The sequence below is a fragment of the Arachis ipaensis genome, chromosome B4 (genome assembly GCF_059453495.1).
Source record: "Arachis ipaensis isolate K30076 ecotype BB chromosome B4, ASM5945349v1, whole genome shotgun sequence".
Classification (NCBI taxonomy): domain Eukaryota; kingdom Viridiplantae; phylum Streptophyta; class Magnoliopsida; order Fabales; family Fabaceae; genus Arachis; species Arachis ipaensis.
The window spans coordinates 95,139,913-95,165,320 of record NC_142439.1 but is presented as its reverse complement, the minus strand read 5'-3'; the positions used below and the strand labels follow the sequence as shown (position 1 = coordinate 95,165,320).

General features: G+C 36.1%; 2 protein-coding genes and 1 non-coding gene across 3 annotated transcripts in view; 1 reads left to right on the top strand and 2 right to left on the bottom strand.

Moving 5' to 3' along the window:
• Positions 1-402: 402 nt before the first annotated feature.
• On the bottom strand, positions 403-9,469 carry LOC107636629 (uncharacterized). The gene is made up of 13 exons (XM_016340126.1): positions 9,317-9,469; positions 8,892-9,159; positions 8,676-8,772; positions 8,563-8,581; positions 7,749-7,903; positions 7,487-7,616; positions 6,908-7,081; positions 6,304-6,420; positions 1,479-1,667; positions 1,213-1,335; positions 1,034-1,090; positions 757-897; positions 403-423 (listed from the first exon to the last, which is right to left on the bottom strand). Exons 1-13 carry the CDS (start codon positions 9,467-9,469, stop codon positions 403-405), a joined length of 1,644 nt encoding a protein of 547 aa, XP_016195612.1.
• A 1,029-nt stretch (positions 9,470-10,498) lies between these two features.
• LOC107636628 (uncharacterized) overlaps positions 10,499-25,408 on the bottom strand; it is a 46,013-nt gene continuing 31,103 nt past the window's right edge. Inside the window, exons 6-8 of the mRNA XM_088484698.1 lie at positions 12,728-12,806; positions 12,195-12,637; positions 10,499-11,928 (exon numbers count right to left, since the gene is read on the bottom strand). Of these exons, the coding sequence (XP_088340824.1) occupies positions 10,499-11,928; positions 12,195-12,637; positions 12,728-12,806 (1,952 nt within the window). The remainder of the gene's footprint in view (positions 11,929-12,194; positions 12,638-12,727; positions 12,807-25,408) is intronic.
• On the top strand, positions 18,255-18,362 carry LOC148568439 (small nucleolar RNA R71). The gene has a single exon (XR_015881846.1). It is a non-coding gene; the product is annotated as a small nucleolar RNA R71 (small nucleolar RNA).

Sequence of the window (25,408 nt, the reverse complement as noted above, 5' to 3'; positions counted from 1 at the left end):
CTTCTTCTCCGTTTTTGTTGAACATTTAGACTCATAGAAAGAAACCCCTTTGAAGATTTGGTAAAAAAGTGATACAATGAATCTGGACCCAAATGTAACAAATGTAATTAAAAAAAAGTCAAAGACAATTACAAATACACCCCTCAATCTGAATAATTAACTCTGCACAAAAGTATAGTGCAATAACTACATCAAATTCAAGTTTAAATAATGAATTAAACATTATAATTTTAGTGATGAATTATAAGAGAAGATATAAATAAATATAAATTAATCTCATATTATAATTTTAATCTATCTATAATCTTAAAAATATTTTAATACCAGAATTATATTTTTTATTCAAAATGAATAAAAAAGAAAAAGAAAAAGTGTTAATACAAAGCTATCTTAATTCTAGACTTAAACAAAAACACGATTAACCTGTTACATGAATTAAATATTATGAAAGTATTATTACTGATGTATATACTATAAGAAAATTGAAGAATAAATTAAAAGTGAAGACATAATGGTTAAAATAGCATAATATTAACTTCAAATATAGAAACCCATACAAAAGAAGATGAAACAACAATTAAACATAAAGCATTACAAAGTTCACACCATATTACTAATATTCTACACCAATTTGAGAAAACCTTTAAACACTAACATCTTCATCATTGCATAATAGCAAGAAAGATACTTGAGTACAATATATGTAACACTAACAAAATGCAAGACTCTTTCCAATCCTTCACTTTAATGCCAGACATTGGACTCTGATTGACGTTGGATACACAATTTAAAAGCATCTTGAAGTTGATTTGTAGTTGTAACAGAAGAAAATTCATGTGCCAAATTTATCTCGCTGGTAGTAGAATTAACCTCTTGGTTAACAGAGAATTCACAAGGCTACAAAAAAATCACAAAATACAAAACACTCATCAGAATAAGAACAAAAGAAATACAAAATCATCAATAAAGGCTAATGAATACTAAAGGAAATCACTTTAAAGTAAATGATTTAACAGTATAATTTAATGCAAACCTTTTGTTGCATATTAACTGTAGCCTCTGTTGTGCAACCAAAATCCATTGAGTATTGCTGCATAAATGAACCGAAAGAAAAAGAAAAATTAATAATACAATGATAAATAATTAAATACAACACCATGAGACATAAGAATTGAGTTTTTAAACCGAGAGTGAATGAAGAATTAGCTAAACCTTATCATATAATTTCTGATTTCGTGGTTGGAATGAATCTGCTATTAACCTTCTTGAGGTTGAAGGTCCAACAACTTTGGCACCATGAACAGAATCCGATAATTCAATTTGAAAACTACTTGGCTGGAATAAAACATGAATGAATTACAAAAATTTAAATAGGATTAACAGAGGACAATAATATAATTGAAATAAAGAATGAGAACACAATTAAATTGAAAAGCACAAGATAGAATATGAGCAAAATGTTATCATTGCAACCAAACCTTTCTATCATGCACTGAAGAAGCACGTTCAAAGAGATTGACCAATGAAACATCATCACAAATACGATGCACTATATACACAGTTGTCTTATACTCATAACCAACAGGTCTAGGATCTATCATTAAAACCATCTTCTTCCCAATTAAACAGTCAGACATGGTTGGCGGGACTCTATGCTCATAAATAGTCTATATAATTCAAAGAAAAATACAGGAAAAAGTAAGCCACAAAAAACAATTTAACCAGTAAGAATGAGAGGGAGAAATAAATAATAAGGGTAACATTTCTATGCATGAGAAAATCCAGTGTAACACCCTAATATTCAAATCCTTATGCTCGAGTCATAAGTCAATGATATTACGGTGGTACGACTCTCAGGTGGATTTTTAATAAATAAATATAGGTAATTTCGAAAGGAGTATTAATCGAGAAGCCTGAAAAGAGTAGAAATAAAATCGCGAAGACGTATCTTTCACGTTTCGACAACAAAAGATAAACCGTGAAGCCGAAAACGATATACGGACAAGGCGTAGAGGAGATTAAGAGATAGATAACAGATAGATATATATAACATAAGTAAATAGCCACTAGTCGCGACCCGCGAAGTTTAGGTCGGCTAGGGTACATTATGAAATTAGTTGACAACAGTATATCCTAATCTCTCCCGAAGGAAACATGAGAGCCTCTATAGGCAAATTCAAAGAGTTCAATACATAATATAAACTTTCCAAAACAAAGGTGGAGAGATTCTAATCAAAACATAAAGTAGAGGAAATAAAGATCTTCGCCGTCTCTCAGACGACCCTTAACTCACTTCTGAGCACCTGGACCTGTATCTGAAAAACAAGAGATATATACGGAATGAGAACCCCGGGCCCATGGGTTCCCAGTACGGTAAAAGTGCCAAATAAATTCAATGTACTGCAACAAAAACTCACTAAGCATCCTAAACTTCTTCACCAATTATTCATCCTAGGTTCTCGCTAATCCATGAATAGGCAACTGTCATAAGGGAGTGCTAAATTCAATTCATGTTTCACATGTTTCCCAACTCGCTGACTCTTCCACGAATCAGACTCAGAATATAAGCAAAACCATCACCAGTTGTTCTGCCTCAGCAGTTCTATATCAATACATCATCATGCAATCGCATCATCAATTCATCTCATCAAGAACAGCCCTCACACCCACCGACACCAGCATGAGGGGCCTCTCAGTTGTACAAACACAAGCAATACAGGCAAGTAATACACAAACATGATACAAGTAGAACAAGTAGCATATAGTCAGGTAATATGGCATATATGATGTAGAAATCCAAGACAAATGGCAAACCCAAACAATTCAAACATATGCAAATGATGAATACCTACCCTATGGCTGATGATATCATCTGTCGGTTATATAGCCAACCTGACATGTCCTGGTAGCTAACCATTGGACAGAAACACCCATTGCAGAGCAATTAGATTTGAGCTACAACCCCCTTGCTACTACCCGCTCAACTCAGAGCTAGTGGAATAACCACTACTGCGGCTACTACCCAGGCGGGTGTTTAAAAGCTCAACCTGGAGCGAGTGGATTCACCACTACTGCCGCTACTATCCAGGCGTCACAATCTCTGACCTGGAGCAAGTGGGACGAACCACAACCCTTGCTACTACCCAGGTATCTCAAGCATTGGCCCGGAGCAAGTGGGACAAACCACAACCCTTGCTACTGCCCAGGTATCTCAAACATATATTCATTCAATCTCAATTCATATTATCAACATTCATTGTTACCAAATCTCAAACATTAACTTGGAGCAAGTGGGACGAACCACAACCCTTACTACTACCCAAGTATCACAAATAAACATTTATTCATAATCACCCTTCATTATTATCAATTCTCAGACAATGACCCAGAGCAAGCGGGACGAACCACGACCCTTGCTACTACCCAGGTATCACAAATACACATTTATTCAAAACTCCATGATTAAACTCGTTTATCATAATCCTCCTTTCCCATCTCATACCCGGAGCAAGTGGACAATGCCACTGCCAACTACCCGGGGTCGCACATCACATTTCAATATTTTTTCATTATTATCCATTTAACATATTCATTCATTAATCATATATGCATTTATACTCAGCCATAAACAATAATGGCTTTGCCGAAACCCGGCAATAACTCAGTCATCCGGCTCATGGTCCAATCAAGAACGGGCCATTTATCAATAAATATAGCCCTCCGGCTCATGGCATACACAGTACTTCCACCGTCATCCTCCATATCTCATATAATCATCTTTGATCATAACTTTTCCCCTTGTTTTACTCGCAAGTTACCATATCCCCTAGCTCCTTTCTCATTGCTAGGCATATCATAATGATTTAATACATAAGAGGTGAGATCGGAGGCTTAGAAGTATGAGATTTGGCTTTAAAAACTCAAAAATCAACTTTGGCATAAAAACAGGGCCACGCGTACGCGCACTCCACGCGCACGCGTGGATGGCCAAAAACTCATCGACGCGCAAGCGCCATATGCGCGAACGCGCGGGTTGAAAAATATCCAAACGGTGCGCAAGCGTTAGCCACGCGTACGCGTGGGTGCTCTTGCGCCCAGGCATAAAACTGGCACAATCCTGGCACAACTCTCTGGAAAATGGCTGGGCAATTGGTCCTGTGCATCGACGCGCCCGCGCACACCACGTGCACGCGTGGATGATGCTTTCTGGAAGAACGGCGCGCACGCGCCAAGTGTGCCTACGCGCGTACGGTTCGTTCTGCTAAAAATTTTCTAAGTTAAAAGCTGCAAAATTTACAAATTCAACCCCCAATCTTCCGACGGTCATAACTTTCTCATTTTAAATCATTTTTCACCCGTTCTTCGAACGGCATGGACATCCCGGATCCAATTTCATTTCTAAACAGATTCGGCAGAAAACAGAGATCCGTAGTCCAGGTTATGTCTCGTCAAAGTATGCCAAAAAAAAAACCATGTTTTCATACAAAACCACAAAGTGCCATTTTCAAAACAAGCCATTTTCAACTCTTTCCAAAGTCAATCAAAACATGCCAATTTCAACCCTTTTTGAAATCAATCAAAATGTACCAAAATCAACATCAAGCCATCCTCAACTAACACATTGACACTTTTTCAAACTCAAACACATTTACATATCATATACTCTTCCTCATGCCAAATTTCAACAACACTATTTCCAATCAACCATCATTATACATAATCAATATCATACTCACTATCATGTGGTTTCACCCACAAATCAACCTTAATCACTCCTCAAGTATATATCACAACATACATATCTCTAATGCATCATAATACCACCAAGGCATCAATAATCATAATCACATATATGACCACATAATATATCTCAACCAAAACCAAACATGCCTCATATATATAATTTCACCCAAATTTACCAAATTCCACACTTCAACTCCTCAAACCTTATTGTTCAATAACCAACCCAATCATTCATATATTCATTATCTGAAATTCATCCAATCACTTGTGTCATCATACAATGCACACATCAACTTACCTTTCTTACCTTTCTCCGGCCTCCGGCCCAAAATTCACGGCCTCCGGCCCAATTTCACAATTTAAATGGATAAACCACAAATAAATACTCATTACCCAATACATCAAATTCTCAATACACCAAGCATACAAGGCTACACAATCCTCAACCCAATCATTAATTCACATTACATACCAACTATGCATATTAGCACCAACCATTTACGCAATCCAATCTTAATCCTAGGGGCATCTAGCCTAGGAATTCTCATCACAATACACGGTACTTAAATGAAACTTAAACCGTACCTCTTGTAGCCAAACCAATTGAGCCTCTTCTTTGGAAGTCTTCACCAACCTTAGCTCCAAGCCTTACCAAAGCTCCTCAAGCAATACCAATCTCCCAATTGTCCACCAACATCACCAAATACACTAACATAACCAATATCACATACATACATCAACCTAGGGCTCATAAAAATGACAAATCACAAGGGTTTGAGCACTTCTTACCTCAGCCCATATGAATTAGGGATAGAACCCACTTAGAATCCATGTTGGAGTATCCCTAAATACCCAAAATCACAAGATTTCAACACTAACTACCCAAAAACGTGTAACAGTGGGGAATTTCAAAAACTGGGCAGAGATGAATGAAATAATCACCACTAAACTTAGATAGAATTGTAGAGGATGAGAAGAGTAATGCGTGGCCGCAAACGGCTCGTCAATCGGAGCTCCGTAGCTCAAGTTATGGTGGTTTGAAGATCAAATAGAGTTAAGTTTTCTCTCTTCTCTTCTCTCTTCTCAATTTCAGCGCCCCAACCCTTCTTTTTAGGGTAAAATGAGCTGAAATGCTCATAAATAATGTTTATATATGTTGGGTCTTGGGCCCACTTAGGCCCGGTTCACTTATTTTTGTCCGTTGGCCCAATTTTGGGCCAAAACCTTTAAGATTAGCGCTCTAAATCGCACTTTAAATATTTCTACATTCCCTAATTATAATTCCTCATTTCTTAATCTCATTTACTCATAATCAATTTTCTTAGCTGTAGTACCAGACAGATCTCAGCCAGTACTGCCGGTCAAAATTTCACTGTGCGCTTTTACGCAGAAAACTATGTTATCCGACTCAGAAAAATTCACTGAATCTAAATATCATATTTAGATGATCAAATTCCAATTGCCGAATCTTCCAACCATATTCGCTTCCATTTAACTTATTATTTAATTAATTTTGGCTAGACCGGGTATTACATTCAGCAATAAAAGGAATAAACAAACCTCTTTGAAATTTGATTTTTCATTCAACAAATCACCACAATCTTTCTTGATAATATGCCTAACTTCACGATCATGAAGAATGAATACATTGCTACCACTTGCATGAGAAATCACCACCTTTAACCGATAGCTTTTTAAAAAATTCAAAAGAAAAGAATCATTATTGAAATAACTAAAGACCTATGCAAAACGATGAATTTTGCAAATAAAAAAGGTAATCACAGTTATTTTTGTTAATATAATAAGAATGCAACCAATTTTTTTTTAAACCTTGGAATAGCGTCAACACACTCAAGCTGGCACATACTACAAAAAAATTGTCCATTCTGTGGATAAATAACTGCACCACAAAGACATGAAAAATACCACCATTTTTGCTCCTTTAATATAGATGTGATCTTTCCAAGCACCAAGCAGAAAACATCCTACATGGATTTTTTGTGTAAGTCAAATAAGTAAGGCAATATCAAAAGGAAGCAAATAAAGAATGAAAAAGTACTCAAAATGGAGAAAAAAAAAACTATTTTCCAGAAACCTTCATATGAAAATTAAACTTAATCTGATCCTAAAAATATATAAAAAAAACTAAAATATGATTACATACTGGCTCTGGAGTAGAACAACAGTAACGCACGGCAAAAGGATCAAGCAACATGTCATCAACATTGCAAGCATGAATAAAAGCATCGCATGCAATTCGACTTTTATATTTTTCAACTTCTGCATAGTGATGATAATCTTCACATATGGGAGTATAGATAGGTGCTTGAATACCATTCTACATTATAAATCAAAATGTTATACTCAATAGATGAATATAACCTTGAATAACAACTAAGTTTAGTTTGGGAAAGTGAAAAAATTAATATATATAAAAGATGTGATATAAAATCAACAAAACAATTTAAACATACATTTATATTTGGATCAAGCTTCAATTCTACATGTGGTAGATTGTCATTCAAGATTGAAATAACTTTGAATGTCCCCGTGTATGGCTCGTTGCTTACTTTTTTGCAGGAAATTTTGAAAATTAGCTCTTTCCCAATAAAAAGATAAAAAAAAGTAGGATACAATGCATAACTGAAATCCTGGAATATTTTTAGAAAAAGAGTTAACAAATAAATGATGAATGAGAACAAAGACAGAAATAATATTTAAAAACAAAATGAATCTAAATCACATTCAGTTCTTTCTCATGATCCATCAATGCAGAAGAACATGTCTTTCCAAATAATTTAGTTGCAGCAGAATCCATAAGAACAAAGACAGCAGTTGCATTTCTATCTTCAACAACAATCCTAACTCTATACCTGTAAAGATAAATTTTTAAAAATTAAAAAAAATATCACTAATATAAGAGAAAAAAAGAAATTTGAATTGATAATAGAAAATCAAATCAACGAAGAAAGAAATGATATATTTTAACTTCTAAAAATAATTACTTTGCAATAGCATTATCAACATCTTTGTCACAAACTTGGCAATGGAATACATTATCCACTTGATCAAGACTATGTCCACAGACACATGAAAACAGCCACCAATTAGCACCACCAAAGATTTCTTTTACTTTAGCTACAACAAAGAATAAACCATCCTGCAAATAATAAAAACCACAAAAAAAACCTTTTAAGTGTGCAAAGAACTTACATTCATTTAAAAAGATTGCATTAACATTATATGGTGCATACAGAAAAATAAAACACGACCTCAGTACTCTCTTGAATCATTTGAATTGTGCGAATGCATCTTCAATTCAAGGAATCATCATCAATGTTCGAAACTAAAGAACCATGCTCATTCTTTGTAAACATATTAAAATGACAACTTGCTACATTCATTCTGCAGATGTAAAAAATGAAGAGGCAATTACAAATTTTCAATTACCTAAAAAGACCAAACGGAAATTCATAAAAAAATTATGCTTACAACTAACCTTTCAAGAAAATGCACAGTTTCTTGCAAATCAGGGTTGATAAGGATATTCGATATATTTAATACATTTTGCAAAGAAACTCAATCTGAATAATACATAACACAACAAAATGTATCGGTAAAGACCAAAATTAAAGGAAAAAAAGGCACAATATTAGATTGTTAATTTCTGATAATCACATGATTTAACAATAGATAAATTAAATGAAATTCCAAACCTCCATAAACTTTGATTTTAAAAGATTGTAGAATAATTATAGGAGGTCTCTGAAATTTAGTTAGCATAGAAAACTCCAAACATTCACAACTTTTTCCAAACACATTGCACTGAATCTTCTTCCTATAAACATAAAGTTCAAAGGCATTACAATTAACATATTAAAATAACATTAAAAAATAAAACAATTAAAAATTTAGATCTCATGATAAAATACCCATCAGCATAAAGCTCCAAGATGACATCTTTAATAATTTTTCCACAATAATTAATTTCTTTATCTGGACGCACACCAGTGATAACTCCAACAAAATCTAGAAAAAAAAATTAAAAAAACAAATATATTATAAATAGAATAACCATTTGAGAAGGAATACTAAAGAAACAGATTACAATTAGTTAGAAATACAAAAATTCTAATCTAATTACATACCTATTAAATAGTCAGAGTCACCTCTTTTTTCTAGTATTTCAGATATTGGACAGAAACTGAAACCATCATTTAAAGTCGAAAAAGGAACTCCTGGGGTGATAGTAGTTTCTTCTTGAAATAGCAACTTGAAACGATGCTGAGTTACCCTGTTGGACCCAATATTTGGAACAATAGAAAAATTTGTCATGATGTAAACGCTTCCCTGATCCAACACATCAACGACATCTGATATGAAACATTCTTTGATGATAGCTTCAATCTTATCCAGCTGTTTTAATAAATAAAAAGAGTGAAAAAAATTAAACACATTCAATGGTGTTTAAAAGTTGAAAAAAACCAAACACATTTTTTTTCCATGAATATGGAAAAAAAAAGCGCTAAAATTACTGTAAAAATGAAAATAAGAAGATAATATTATAACTCACATTCTGGTCTATCAGTATAAGGTGCAGCAACCCATCATCATTTTCTTCTAGTACTGAGTTTCCATGAAACCAAAGTCTAACAACTTTCACTCTCAACCTCCATGTTTCTCTCCAAGGCGTAATGCACTTGATTGGATCAAATAAAGTATGCATCTTCTTTAATGTTCTCTCACAATGCTGAAGAAGTGAAATAAAAATGAAGAGCAAAGCAGGGATGAACTTAAGTTGGCAATTTTCTGACTCTCTTGCTACATATATATATATATATATATATATATATATATATATGAAAAGCTTCTGCTATAAGTTTGCTTAGGGTATGACAAGACTTGACTTTCCCTTATTGGGAAAGAATCAAAAACTTCACGTATAATTCACCCACTAACCTGCAAAAAATACCAACTCTGTATGTTATACTAATAGTTAATAAAAAAAATTGTTTTGACAAATTAAATAAAAAGTTAACAAAAAAATTTGGTATGTTAAAGCCTTTTTTTTCAAGCAAGAACTAACTTGAAGAAATTAAATTGAAAATTAAAAAGTTAATAACAAAAATAAATTATAAAAGAAACTCTTCACTTAACAACTTTAAAAAAATTAAACCAAAAATAAATATAAAAAATGATCAGCCTCAATATAAGATGCTTTAAAATGAAAGAAATTATATGCCAAATAATATATGCCAAATTATATGCTAAATTAAATTGGTTCACTAAAATTTTTATTTTTTTTAAGATAGAACTAAACTGAAAAAACTGAATTGAAAATTATTAGTTAATAATAAAAATAAAGTATATAACTTAGTATATTAAAGAGTCGAATAATACTTAATATTTTGGACCCTCCTTTCTTATATTAAAATAGAAAAGTGCAGGAAATATATAACTTAAGAATAATAAAATTTAATAACTATTCATACATTATAATCTATAACAAATAAATAAACAGACCAAAAATTTTGTTGAAAACTTCTGTAAATACTATATTTTCAGTCAAGTCGTTTTCAGGTCTATTTTCATCACATAAGAGTATCTTCAATCCCCTTTTATACTTAACACGTGATATAGCAACATACAATTGACCATGAGAAAACACAGGACGACGTAAGAATAACCCAACGGTTGATAAAGTTTGTCCTTGACTTTTGTTAATTGTCATAGCAAAGCAAAGCAATAAAGGAAACTACCGATGTTGAAACTTAAAAGGTAACCCAGAATCACTTGGAATCAAATTCATTCGAGAAATGAAAACTCTATCACCGACGTTACTTCCAGAAACAATATCTGCAGTAATTACATTTCTTCCTAGACTATGCACAATAAGTCGAGTTCCATTACATAAACCACCTGCTGGATCAATGTTTCTCAATAAAATAACAGGAGCACCTACTTTCAACTTTAGAGAATGATTTGGCAATCCTGAACATTTTATTTGATTTAGAAACTCAACATTAATCCAATTAAGATCAATGTCAACATTAGCATCGGTACCACATATACAATCTGAACTCAAATACTCTTTCATCTCACCTGGTAGTAAATTCACAATATGATCATTGATCTCCTCAACAATTTCAATAGTTGCAGCGAGAATAGCCCTATCTTGAAAATATGTTGAATTATTCAAATTTTCAGAAAGATTAGGATATATGACTGAAACAATATCAATAATTGGATCATCAGTGATAGGAATTAACAACTCTGAAGCAATTTTAACAAAGACTCTATCATCAATCCTTGTACCACATTTACCTTCTCCAACTTGAAGAATCCACTCTGAGAATAATCTTAATTCATTCATGTCTGAATTTTGAGCTGCACTTTCTAAACGCATATTCCTAGTTAAATTAAAAACTTCACAATGCTTCCATAAATATGAAGAATTAATTGAAGCCATAACAATCTCAGCACGAGAGGCTTTTGGTATAACGGGTAAAACTTGTCTGAAATCTCCTCCTAAAACAATAACTTTACCTCCAAAAGGCAAGTTTTGATTAGAAATAGAAGTAACTTTCATCAGATCTCGAAATGTTCTATCAACAGCCTCAAAAGCTAACTTGTTTGTCATTGGAGCTTCATCCCAAATGATTAGATCTGCTTGACGAATTAAATCTGCCTTTTGCGAATTAACTCTAATTCTACAAACAGATTCTTCATTTAATTCAATAGGGATATTAAACATTGAATGTGCAGTTTTTCCACCCGGCAGCAACAAAGAAGCAATACCACTAGAAGTAACATTGATAACAATTTTTCTCTCAGATTGCAACTTAGTTGACAATGTTTTATAGAGAAAAGTTTTACCTATTCCACCAAAACCATATACAAAGAAGAAACCATGTTCTTTGTTGCAAACACGACTAATAATGGCATGGTATATACTCTCTTGTTCAGCTGTAAGTTGAGCAAAATAATCATCATGCTGAGCCAACATCTCTGATACATCATATTGCATTTCACGCACAACCATAGAATTAGAAAAAGTAGAAATCAGACCCACATTAGGTAGCGGCATCCCAGCATAATCTTTCAAAGATTTGCCATTATTTTGCAAAAGTTTCTCGATCTCAATCAAACAAAAGGTTTGTAACTCCTCAGGTGTCACTGTTAACGCTATCAGAAAAAAGAAAAAAGTAAAAGTTACAAAAACAAAGAAATAGTTCCAATGAGAAATTATGTTGTTTAACATGTATGAAAATAATTGTAACAAATAAAGTAAATTCGTTTCTTTTAAAAACTACCTGGATATTATAGCTGAATCCTTCTATGATAAAGAATGTCATCAGATAAATACACCCAAGTTTGATTCCAAACAGACAAAGGTCTACTGATTGAAGCTGACAATAATAATGTTACAAATAATCGTCTGAGTTGCAAGCCTGTTCCTAACAGAGCAGCTTCTTTAATAGCTTCAACAAACTCATTATCATCAGTCAACAATCCTAATGCAAAATATGCTTCTTGAAATGTATCATAAGTAGTCCCATTAACTGTTCTAATGCTCTTAAAGCTAGTACACCCTCTTTGTACATTTAATAACAAACGCATATAAAACAATTCACCCGCAGTTGGGGGAACAAAACTCAATCTACCGATTGAAAATCCTCTTTGTCTTGGTTTCCATTCCCTATTATCAACAACATAAACAAAATGCCGTGGGAACTCAACATACGTCAAATCTTTTCCTTCAGGATAGACCCTATTTGCTAACATCCAAGCTATAAACATGGTAACCAAATCCTTATTCCTCACAAGAATAGAACTTATAGTGTCACGATCATCAAAGATAATATGTTGCTGGTTTGGCAAATGAAAAGTTAACCTTTGAACAGATGGTCATCTATGATGAATATCATAAGCAAAAATTCTCCATATAGACTCACACGGAGATAGATATCGACAATCAAAATACTCTTTAATTTCATCAAGAACACGAGTATTTTGGTTCCCAACATGAACATTGCTAATTGTGGCTGTAACACGATCAGGACCTTTGTTGACATATTTGAATAAATATTTAATCACATTTGACTTATTGCAAAACTCCAAATTGATGTGAGCACTGATGCACGAAATTGTGTTCCATGTTCTTTGTACTTGTGTAAGATTAACAATATATAATTGTATTGAATCCTCATTGTGGCTCTATGTGTGGACACAACTCCGTTCAACTAACCAGCAAGTGCACTGGGTCATCCAAGTAATACCTTACGTGAGTAAGGGTCGAATCCCACGGAGATTGTTGGTATGAAGCAAGCTATGGTCACCTTGTAAATCTCAGTTAGGCGGATATAAAATAATTATGGAGTTTTCGAATAATAAATAAAAGAATAGGGATAGAGGTACTTATGTAAATCATTGGTAGGAATTTCAGATAAGCGAATGGAGATGCTTTTCGTTCCTCTGAACCTCTGCTTTCCTACTATCTTCATCCAATCAGTCTTACTCCTTTCCATGACTGGCTTTATGTGATACATCACCACTGTCAATGGCTACTTTCGGTCATCTCACGGGAAAATGATCCAATGCCCTGTCACGGCACGGCTAATCGTCTGGAGGCATCACCCTTGTCAATGGCTTCATCTTATCCTCTCAGTGAATAATATGCTCACGCACCCTGTCACGGCACGGCTATTCATCTGTCGGTTCTCGATCATGCTGGAATAGGATTTACTATCCTTTTGCGTCTGTTACTAACGCCCTGCAATCGCGAGTTCGGAGCTCGTCACAGTCATTCAATCATTGAATCCTACTCGGAATACCACAGACAAGGTTTAGACCTTCCGGATTCTCTTGAATGCCGCCATCATTCTAGCTTACGCCACGAAGATTCTGGTTAGGAGATCTAAGAGATACTCATTCTAGCTTATTTCATGTAGAACAGAAGTGTTTGTCAGGCACGCGTTCATAAGGGAGAAGGATGATGAGCGTCACACATAATCATCACCTTCATCACGTTATTGGGTGCGAATGGATATCTTAGAAGAGAAATAAGAAGAATTGAATAGAAAACAGTAGTACTTTGCATTAATCTTTGAGGAACAGCAGAGCTCCACACCTTAACCTATGGAGTGTAGAAACTCTACCGTATGAAAATACATAAGTGAAAGGTCCAGGCATGGCCGAGAAGGCCAGCCCCCTAAACGTGATCTAAGATAGCATACAACTGATCAAAGATGCCTAATACAATAGTAAAAGGTCCTATTTATAATAAACTAGTCACTAGGGTTTACATGAGTAAGTAATTGATGCATAAATCCACTTCCGGGGCCCACTTGGTGTGTGTTTGGGCTGAGCTTAAGTGTAGCACGTGCAGAGGCCATTTGTGGAGTTGAACGCCAGTTTCTGTGCCAGTTTGGGCGTTCAACTCTGGTTTTGGATCCTTTTCTGGCGCTGGACGCCAAATTTGGGCAGAAGGCTGGCGTTGAACGCCAGTTTGCGTTGTCTATTCTTGGCCAAAGTATGGACTATTATATATTTCTGGAAAGCCCTGGATGTCTACTTTCCAACGCAATTAGAAGCGCGCCATTTCGAGTTCTGTAGCTCCAGAAAATCCACTTTGAGTGCAGGGAGGTCAGAATCCAACAGCATCAGCAGTCCTTTTTCAACCTCTGAATCTGATTTCTGCTCAAGTCCCTCAATTTCAGCCAGAAAATACCTGAAATCACAGAAAAACACACAAACTCATAGTAAAGTCCAGAAATGTGAATTTAACATAAAAACTAATGAAAACATCCCTAAAGGTAACTAGATCCTACTAAAAACATACTAAAAACAATGTCAAAAAGCGTATAAATTATCCGCTCATCACAACACCAAACTTAAATTGTTGCTTGTCCCCAAGCAACTAAAAATCAAATAGGATAAAAAGAAGAGAATATACTATAAATTCCAAACTATCAATGAAACAGAGCTTCAATCATATGAGCGGGACTTATAGCTTTTTGCCTCTTGAATAGTTTTGGCATCTCACTTTATCCATTGAGGTTCAGAATGATTGGCATCTATAGGAACTCAGAGTTCAGATAGTGTTATTGATTCTCCTAGTTCAGTATGATGATTCTTGAACACAGCTATTTTATGAGTCTTGGCCGTGGCCCTAAGCACTTTGTTTTCCAGTATTACCACCAGATACATAAATGCCACAGACACATAATTGGGTGAACCTTTTCAGATTGTGACTCAGCCTTGCTAAAGTCCCCAATTAGAGGTGTCCAGGGTTCTTAAGCACACTCTTCTTTTGCTTTGGACCTTGACTTTAACCGCTCAGTCTCAAGTTTTCACTTGACACCTACACGCCACAAGCACATGGTTAGGGACAGCTTGGTTTAGCCGCTTAGACCAGGATTTTATTCCTTTAGGCCCTCCTATCCACTGATGCTCAAAGCCTTGGGATCCTTTTTATTTGCCCTTGCCTTTTGGTTTTAAGGGTTATTGGCTTTTTCTGCTTGCTTTTTTCTTTTTCTTTCTATTTTTTTTTTCTATTTTTTTTTCGGCCCCTTTTTTTTTTCTGCAAGTTTTGTTCTTTGCTGCTTTTTCTTGCTTCAAGAATCATTTTTATGATTTTTCAGATTATCAAATAACATGTCTCCTAGTCATCATTCTTTCAAGAGCCAACATATTTAACATTCTTAAACAACAACTTCAAAAGACATATGCACTGTTCAAGCATACATTCAGAAAACAAGAAGCATTATCACCACATCAATATAATTAAACTAAGTTCAAGGATAAATTCAAAACTCATGTACTTCTTGTTCTTTTGAATTAAAACAGTTTTTATTTTAAGAGAGGTGATGGATTCATAGGACATTCATAACTTTAAGACAGAGTTACTAACTACTAATGATCATGTAATGAAGACACAAACATAGATAAGCACATAACATAGAAAACGAAAAACAGAGAAAGTAAGAGCAAGGAATGAATCCACCTTAGTGATGATGGCATTTCAATGATGTTCTTGGGCTCTTCTATGTCTCTTCCTTGCCTTTGCGGCGTGATTCCTAGTGATTTTTTTTTTTTGGGATTTCTATCCTCAGTTGCTTCTAATAATTATGTGGAGGGAGGTGCATCTCCTGAGGTATCTCAGGGATCTCTTGATTTGCAGCCACATGTTCTACCACTGAGCTATAGATCCTTTACATAATTGTTTTACCACACCAAACTTAGAATGTTGCTCGCCCTCGAGCAAAAGGAGAAGGAATAGATGAAGAAGAAGATGTGGAAAAAAAACTAGGATTATGAGGAGGTAAGGTGGAGATCCTGTGGGGTTCACAGATCCTGAGGTGATCCTGTGGGGTCCACAGATCCTGAGGTGTCAAGGCATTTACATCCCTGCACCAAATTAGGCATGTAAAATGCCCTTGCACACAACTCTGGGCGTTCAGCGCCAGGTTGGTGCCCATTTTGGGCGTTCAACGCCCCTTTGCTGCCATTTCTGGCGTTGAACGCCAGAACCATGCTTGTTCTGGGCGTTCAGCGCCAGGATGCTCCCATTCTGGGCGTTCAGCGCCAGAACTATGCTCTGTTCTGGCGTTTGAACGCCAGACAGATGCTCCTCCAAGGTGTGATTTTTCTTCTTCTGTTTTTGATTCCGTTTTCAATTTTTATATTTATTTTGTGACTCCACATGATCATGAACCTAAGAAAACATGAAAAACAATAAAAATAAGAATTAGATAAACATTGGGTTGCCTTCCAACAAGCGCTTCTTTAATGTCAATAGCTTGACAGTGAGCTCTCATTGAGCCTCACAGATGTGCAGAGCGTTGTTGAGACTCTCCAACACCAAACTTAGAGTTTGGATATGGGAGTTCAACACCAAACTTAGAGTTTGGTTGTGGCCTCCCAACACCAAACTTAGAGTTTGACTGTGGGGGCTCTGGTTGACTCTGCTTTGAGAGAAGCTTTTTCTGCTTCCTCTCCATGGTTGCAGAGGGAGATCCTTGAGTTTTAAACACAAGGGAGTTCTCATTCCATTGAAGGACTATTTCACCTCTGTCAACATCAATCACAGCTCTTGCTGTGGCCAGGAAAGGTCTTCCTAGGATGATGGATTCATCCTCTTCCTTTCCAGTATCCAGGACTATGAAATCAGCAGGGATGTAAAGGCCCTCAACCTTTACTAATACATCCTCTACTTGTCCATAAGCCTGTTTTCTTGAGCTGTCTGCCATCTCTAGTGAGATTTTAGCAGCTTGCACCCCATAGATTCCCAGTTTCTCTATTACAGAGAGGGGCATGAGGTTTATTCCTGAACCAAGGTCACACAGAGCCTTAAAGATCATGGTGCCTATGGTACAGGGTATTATGAACTTTCCAGGATCCTGTCTCTTCTGAGGCAATGTCAGTTGATCCAGATCACTTAGTTCATTGATGAACAAGGGAGGTTCAACTTCCCAAGCATCAATGCCAAATAATTTGGCATTCAGCTTCATGATTGCACCAAGAAACTTGGCAGTTTGCTCTTCAGTAACATCCTCATTCTCTTCAGAAGAGGAATACTCATCAGAGCTCATGAAGGGCATAAGGAGGTTCAATGGAATCTCTATGGTCTCTAGATGAGCCTCAGAGTCCTTTGGTTCCTCAGAGGGAAGCTCCTTATTGATCACTAGACGTCCCAGGAGGTCTTCCTCCTTGGAATTCACGTCCTCTCCTTCCCTTACAGGTTCGGCCGTGGCGCTTATGTCAATGGCCTTGCACTCTCCTTTTGGATTCTCTTCTGTATTGCTTGGGAGAGTACTAGGAGGGATTTCAGTGATCCTTTTACTCAGCTGGCCCACTTGTGCTTCCAGATTTCTAATGGAAGACCTTGTTTCATTCATGAAACTCACAGTGGCCTTGGATAGATCAGAGACTAGATTTGCTAAATTAGAAGCATTTTGTTCAGTGTTCTCTGTCTGTTGCTGAGTGGATGATGGAAAAGGTTTATTATTGTTAAACCTGTTTCTTCCACCATTATTAAAGCCTTGTTGGGACTTTTGATCCTTCCATGAGAAATTTGGATGATTTCTCCATGTTGAGTTATAGGTGTTTCCATAAGGTTCACCTAAGTAATTTACCTCTGCTATTGCAGGGTTCTCAAGATCATAAGCTTCTTCTTCAGAAGATGTCTCTTGAGTACTGTTGGATGCAGCTTGCATTCCATGCAGACTCTGAGAGATCATATTGACTTGCTGAGTCAATATTTTATTCTGAGCCAATATGGCATTCAGAGTATCAACTTCAAGAACTCCCTTCTTCATAGGCGTCCCATTACTCACAGGATTCCTTTCAGAAGTGTACATGAACTGGTTATTAGCAACCATGTCAATGAGTTCTTGAGCTTCTGCAGGCGTTTTCTTTAGGTGAATGGATCCACCTACAGAAGTGTCCAGTGACATTTTTGATAACTCAGATAAACCATCATAGAATATATCCAGGATGGTCCATTCTGAAAGCATGTCAGAAGGACACTTTTTGGTCAACTGTTTGTATCTTTCCCAAGCTTCATAGAGGGATTCACCTTCTTTCTGTCTGAAGGTTTGAACATCAGCTCTAAGCTTGCTCAGCTTTTGAGGAGGAAAGTACTTGGCTAAGAAAGCCGTGACCAGCTTATCCCAAGAGTTCAGGCTGTCTTTGGGTTGAGAATCCAACCATAATCTAGCTCTGTCTCTTACAGCAAAAGGGAAAAGCATGAGCCTGTAGACTTCAGGATCTACTCCATTAGTCTTAACAGTATCACATATCTGCAAGAATTCAGTTAAGAACTGAAAAGGATCTTCAGATGGAAGTCCATGAAACTTGCAGTTCTGCTGCATCAGAGAAACTAATTGAGGTTTCAGCTCAAAGTTGTTTGCTCCAATGGCAGGAATGGAGATGCTTCTTCCATGTAAATTGGAATTAGGTGCAGTAAAGTCACCAAGCATCTTCCTTACATTATTATTATTTTCGGCTGCCATCTCCTCTGCCTGTTCGAAAATTTCTGAAAGGTTATCTCTGGATTGTTGTATTTTAGCTTCTCTTAATTTTCTCTTCAGAGTCCTTTCAGGTTCTGGATCTGCTTCTACAAGAATGTTCTTATCCTTGCTCCTACTCATATGACAAAGAAGAAGGCACAGAAAAATAATAATAATAATAGAGATCCTTTATACCACAGTATAGAGATCCCTGTGTGAGTAGAAGAAGAGAAGAAAAGAAAATCTGAACTCAGAGAGAGAGGGGGTTCGGATTTTTGGTGAGTTGAAGGAAAGATGTTAGTATATCAATAAACAAATAGAAGAAGATGAGAGGGGGAAGTGAATTTTCGAAAACAATTTTTGAAAATGAGTTAGTGATTTTCGAAAATAGTTTTTGAAAAAGGTTAGTATTTTTTTTTCGAATTTTTTTTAAATAAAAAATAAAAATAATTAGTTAATAAAAAAGAAATTTTTGAAAAAGAGGGAAGATATTTTCAAAAATTAGAGAGAGAGAGAGAGTTAGTTTAGGTAGTTTTGAAAAAGTTAAGAAACAAACAAAAAGTTAGTTAGTTAGTTGAAACAAATTTTGAAAACCAATTTTGAAAAGATAAGTAGTTAGGAGGTTAGGAAAGATATTTTGAAAAGATATTTTTGGAAAAGATAAGATAGGAAGATATTTTTTGAAAAGATATGATAAAATTAGTTTTGTAAAAGATTTGATTTTTAAAATCACAATTAATGACTTGATTCATAAGAAATCACAAGATATGATTCTAGAACTTAAAGTTTGAATCTTTCTTAACAAGCAAGTAACAAACTTCAAATTTTTGAATCAAAACATTAATTGATTATGTTATTTTCGAAAATTTGATATAAAAATAAGAAAAAGATTTTTGAAAAATATTTTTTTGGAATTTTTGAAAATAACTAAGAATTTTGAAAAAGATTTGATCTTTGAAAAAGATTTTGAAAAAGATAATATTTTCAAATTGAAAATTTGATTTGACTCATAAGAAACAACTTGATTTTAAAAATTTTTGAAAAAGTCAATCCAAATTTTCGAATTTGATGAGAGAAAAAGGGAAAGATATTTTTTTTTATTTTTTGAAATTTTTATGAAAAACATGAAAAATATGCAATGCATGAAATTTTTAGATCAAAACATGTGATGCATGCAAGAATGCTATGAATGTCAAGATGAACACCAAGAACACTTTGAATGTCATGGTGAACATCATAGACACAATTTTGAAAAATTTTTAATGCAAAGAAAACATGCAAGACACCAAACTTAGAATTCTTTAATGCTTAGACACTAAGAATTCAAGAATGCATATGAAAAACATGAAAAGACACAAAACAAAAAATCATCAAGATCAAACAAGAAGACTTACCAAGAACAACTTGAAGATCATGAAGAACACTATGAATGCATGAAATTTTCGAAAAATGCAAGATGCACATGCAATTGACACCAAACTTATAACATGACACATGACTCAAACAAGAAACATAAAATATTTTTTTTTTATTTTTATGATTTTCTAATTTTTTTTTTTGGATTTTTTTCGAAAATAATATGAAAAAGAAAAAATAAGGATTCCAAAATTTTTAATATGAATTCCAGGAATCTTGCCATGTTAGTCTAAAGCTTCAGTCCAAGAATTAGACATGGCTCACTAGCCAGCCAAGCTTTCAAAGAAAGCTCCAGTCCAAAACACTAGACATGGCCAATGGCCAGCCAAGCTTCAGCAGGTGATCATGGATCAGCAGCAGGTGGATGAGCAACAACTAAATTGCTCTTGATAACAAATTGCAAGCCTCAGTCCAAATGAATTTAGACATGGTTTTACAGCCAGCCAGGCTTCACATGCTTCATGAAACACTAGAATTCATTCTTAAAAATTTTGAATAAATTTTTGAAAACATTTTTATTTTTTTTCGAAAACAAAAGAGAAATTTTTTTTTTTTTGAAAATATTTTTGAAAGATTTTTGAAAAGAAAACAAAAAGAAAATTACCTAATCTGAGCAACAAGATGAACCGTCAGTTGTCCAAACACGAACAATCCCCGGCAACGGCGCCAAAAACTTGGTGCACGAAATTGTGATCTCTAGGTTCGAATAATCCCTGGTAATGGCTCCAAAGCTTGGTGCTCTGATCTTAATTCATAATTGTCACAACTTCGATACAACTAACCAGCAAGTGCACTGGGTCGTCCAAGTAATACCTTACGTGAGTAAGGGTCGAATCCCACGGAGATTGTTGGTATGAAGCAAGCTATGGTCACCTTATAAATCTCAGTCAGGCAGATATAAAGTGATAATGGTGTTTTCGAATATTATATAGTAAAATAGGGATAGAGATACTTATGTAATTCATTGGTAGGAATTTCAGATAAGCGAATGGAGGTGCTTTTCGTTCCTCTGAACCTCTGCTTTCCTGCTATCTTCATCCAATCTGTCTTACTCCTTTCCATGGCTGGCTGTATGCAAGGGCATCACCGTTGTCAGTGGCTACATCCCCTCCTCTCAGTGAATAATATGCTCACGCACCCTGTCACGGCACGACTATTCATCTGTCGGTTCTCGATCATGCTGGAATAGGATTCACCCTCCTTTTGCGTCTGTCACTAACGCCCAGCACTCGCGAGTTTGAAGCTCGTCACAGTCATTCAATCATTGAATCCTACTCAGAATACCACAGACAAGGTTTAGACCTTCCGGATTCTCTTGAATGTCGCCATCATTCTAGCTTACGCCACGAAGATTCCGGTTAGGAGATCTAAGAGATACTCGTTCTAGCTTATTTCATGTAGAACAGAAGTGTTTGTCAGGCACGCGTTCATAAGGGAGAAGGATGATAAGCGTCACACATAATCATCACCTTCATCACGTTCTTGGGTGCGAATGGATATCTTAGAAGCGAAATAAGAAGAATTGAATAGAAAACAGTAGTACTTTGCATTAATCTTTGAGGAACAGCAGAGCTCCACACCTTAATCTATGGAGTGTAGAAACTCTACCGTTGAAAATACATAAGTAAAGGTCCAGGAATGGCCGAGATGGCCAGCCCCCTTGATCTAAGAACTAGGCGTCCAAAGATGCTCAAAAAGACTAGTAAACGGTCCTATTTATAATAAACTAGTCACTAGGGTTTACATGAGTAAGTAATTGATGCATAAATCCACTTCCTGGGCCCACTTGGTGTGTGTTTGGGCTGAGCCTGAGTGTTGCACGTGCAGAGGCCATTTGTGGAGTTGAACGCCAGTTTCTGTGCCAGTTTGGGCGTTCAACTCTGGTTTTGGATCCTTTTCTGGCGCTGGATGCCAGATTTGGGCAGAAGGCTGGCGTTGAACGCCAGTTTACGTCGTCAATTCTTGGCCAAAGTATGGACTATTATATATTGCTGGAAAGCCCTGGATGTCGACTTTCCAACGCAATTGGAAGCGCACCATTTCGAGTTCTGTAGCTCCAGAAAATCCACTTTGAGTGCAGGGAGGTCAGAATCCAAAAGCATCAGCAGTCCTTTTTCAACCTCTGAATCTGATTTTTGCTCAAGTCCCTCAATTTCAGCCAGAAAATACCTGAAATCACAGAAAAACACACAAACTCATAGTAAAGTCCAGAAATGTGAATTTAACATAAAAACTAATGAAAACATCCCTAAAAGTAACTAGATCCTACTAAAAACATACTAAAAACAATGTCAAAAAGCGTATAAATTATCCGCTCATCACAACACCAAACTTAAATTGTTGCTTGTCCCCAAGCAACTGAAAATCAAATAGGATAAAAAGAAGAGAATATACTATAAATTCCAAACTATCAATGAAACATAGTTTCAATCATATGAGCGGGACTTATAGCTTTTTGCCTCTTGAATAGTTTTGGCATCTCACTTTATCCATTGAAGTTTAGAATGATTGGCATCTATAGGAACTTCAGATTTCGAATAGTGTTATTGACTCTCCTAGTTCAGTATGATGATTCTTGAACACAGCTTCTTTATGAGTCTTGGCCGTGGCCCTAAGCACTTTGTTTTCCAGTATTACTACCGGATACATAAATGCCACAGACACATAATTGGGTGAACCTTTTCAGATTGTGACTCAGCTTTGCTAAAGTCCCCAATTAGAGGTGTCCAGGGTTCTTAAGCACACTCTTTTTTTTTTTGCTTTGGACCTTGACTTTAACCGCTCAGTCTCAAGTTTTCACTTGACACCTACACGCCACAAGCACATGGTTAGGGACAGCTTGGTTTAGCCGCTTAGACCAGGATTTTATTCCTTTAGGCCCTCCTATCCACTGATGCTCAAAGCCTTGGGATCCTTTTTATTTTCCCTTGCCTTTTGGTTTTAAGGGTTATTGGCTTTTTGCTCTTGCCTCTTGGTTTTAAGAGCTTTTGGCTTTTTCTGCTTGCTTTTTCTTTCTATTTTTTTTTTCGCCTATTTTTTTTTTCTGCAAGCTTTGCTCTTTGCTGCTTTTTCTTGCTTCAAGAATCATTTTTATGATTTTTCAGATTATCAAATAATATGTCTCCTAGTCATCATTCTTTCAAGAGCCAACATATTTAACATTCTTAAACAACAACTTCAAAAGACATATGCACTGTTCAAGCATACATTCAGAAAACAAGAAGCATTATCACCACATCAATATAATTAAACTAAGTTCAAGGATAAATTCAAAACTCATGTACTTCTTGTTCTTTTGAATTAAAACAGTTTTTATTTTAAGAGAGGTGATGGATTCATAGGACATTCATAACTTTAAGACAGAGTTACTAACTACTAATGATCATGTAATGAAGACACAAACATAGATAAGCACATAACATAGAAAATGAAAAACAGAGAAAGTAAGAACAAGGAATGAGTCCACCTTAGTGATGTCCTTGAGCTCTTCTATGTCTCTTCCTTGCCTTGGCTGCTCCTCCTTCATTGCTTTTAGATCTTCTCTGATTTCATGAAGGATGATGGAGTGCTCTTGATGTTCCACCCTTAGTTGCTTCCAATAATTGTGTGGAAGAAAATGTATCCCCTGAGGTATCTCAGGGATCTCTTGATTTGCAGTCAAATGTTCTACCACTGAGCTATAGACCCTTGATGGAAGCTTTTGTCTTCCCTTTCCTCTTTCTAGAGGTTTCTCTGGCCTTAGGTGCCATCAATGGTTATGGAAAAAACAAAAAAGCTATGCTTTTACCACACCAAACTTAGAATGTTGCTCGCCCTCGAGCAAAAGAAGAAAGAATAGAAGAGGAAGAAGATATGGAGGAGATGGATGGCTGTGTGTATTCGGCCATATGGGTGGGATTGGGTGGGGAAGAGATGTTGAATTTTTTAAGGTAAGTGGGTGTATGGGTGTGAGTGGTAAATGGAAGACAGAAGGGATGAGTGTTTATTGGGAATGGAGGATGATTGAGAAGAGAGAAGAGAGTGAGTGAAGGTAGGTGGGGATCCTGTGGGGTCCACAGATCTTGGGGTGTCAAGGCATTTACATCCCTGCACCAATTTAGGCATGCAAAATGCCCTTGCACACAACTCTGGGCGTTCAGCGCCAGGTTGGTGCCCATTTTGGGCGTTCAACGCCCCTTTGCTGCCATTTCTGGCGTTGAACGCCAGAACCATGCTTGTTCTGGGCGTTCAGTGCCAGGATGCTCCCATTCTGGGCGTTCAGCGCCAGAACTATGCTCTGTTCTGGCGTTTGAACGCCAGACAGATGCTCCTCCAGGGTGTGATTTTTCTTCTGCTGTTTTTGATTCCGTTTTTGATTTTTTTGTTTATTTTGTGACTCCACATGATCATGAACCTAAGAAAACATGAAAAACAATAAAAATAAGAATTAGATAAACATTGGGTTGCCTCCCAACAAGCGCTTCTTTAATGTCAATAGCTTGACAGTGGGCTCTCATGGAACCTTACAGATGTGCAGAGCTTTGTTGAGACTCTCCAACACCAAACTTAGAGTTTGGATATGGGAGTTCAACACCAAACTTAGAGTTTGGTTGTGGCCTCCTAACACCAAACTTAGAGTTTGACTGTGGGGGCTCTGGTTGACTCTGTTTGGAGAGAAGCTTTTTCTGCTTCCTCTTTATGATTGCAGAGGGAGATCCTTGAGTTTTGAATACAAGGGAGTTCTCATTCCATTAAAGGACTATTTCACCTCTGTCAACATCAATCACAGCTCTTACTGTGGCCAAGAAAGGTCTTCCTAGGATGATGGATTCATCCTCTTCCTTTCCAGTATCCAGGACTATGAAATCAGTAGGTATGTAAAGGCCCTCAACTTTTACTAATACATCTTCTACTTGTCCATAAGCCTGTTTTCTTGAGCTGTCTGCCATCTCTAGTGAGATTTTAACAGCTTGCACCCCATAGATTCCCAGTTTCTCTATTACAGAGAGGGGCATGAGGTTTATTCCTGAACCAAGGTCACACAGAGCCTTGAAGATCATGGTGCCTGTGGTACAGGGTATTATGAACTTTCCAGGATCCTGTCTCTTTTGAGGCAATGTCAGTTGATCTAGATCACTTAGTTCATTGATGAACAAGGGAGGTTTAACTTCCCTAGTATCAATGCCAAATAATTTGGCATTCAGCTTCATGATTGCACCAAGAAACTTGGCAGTTTGCTCTTCAGTAACATCCTCATT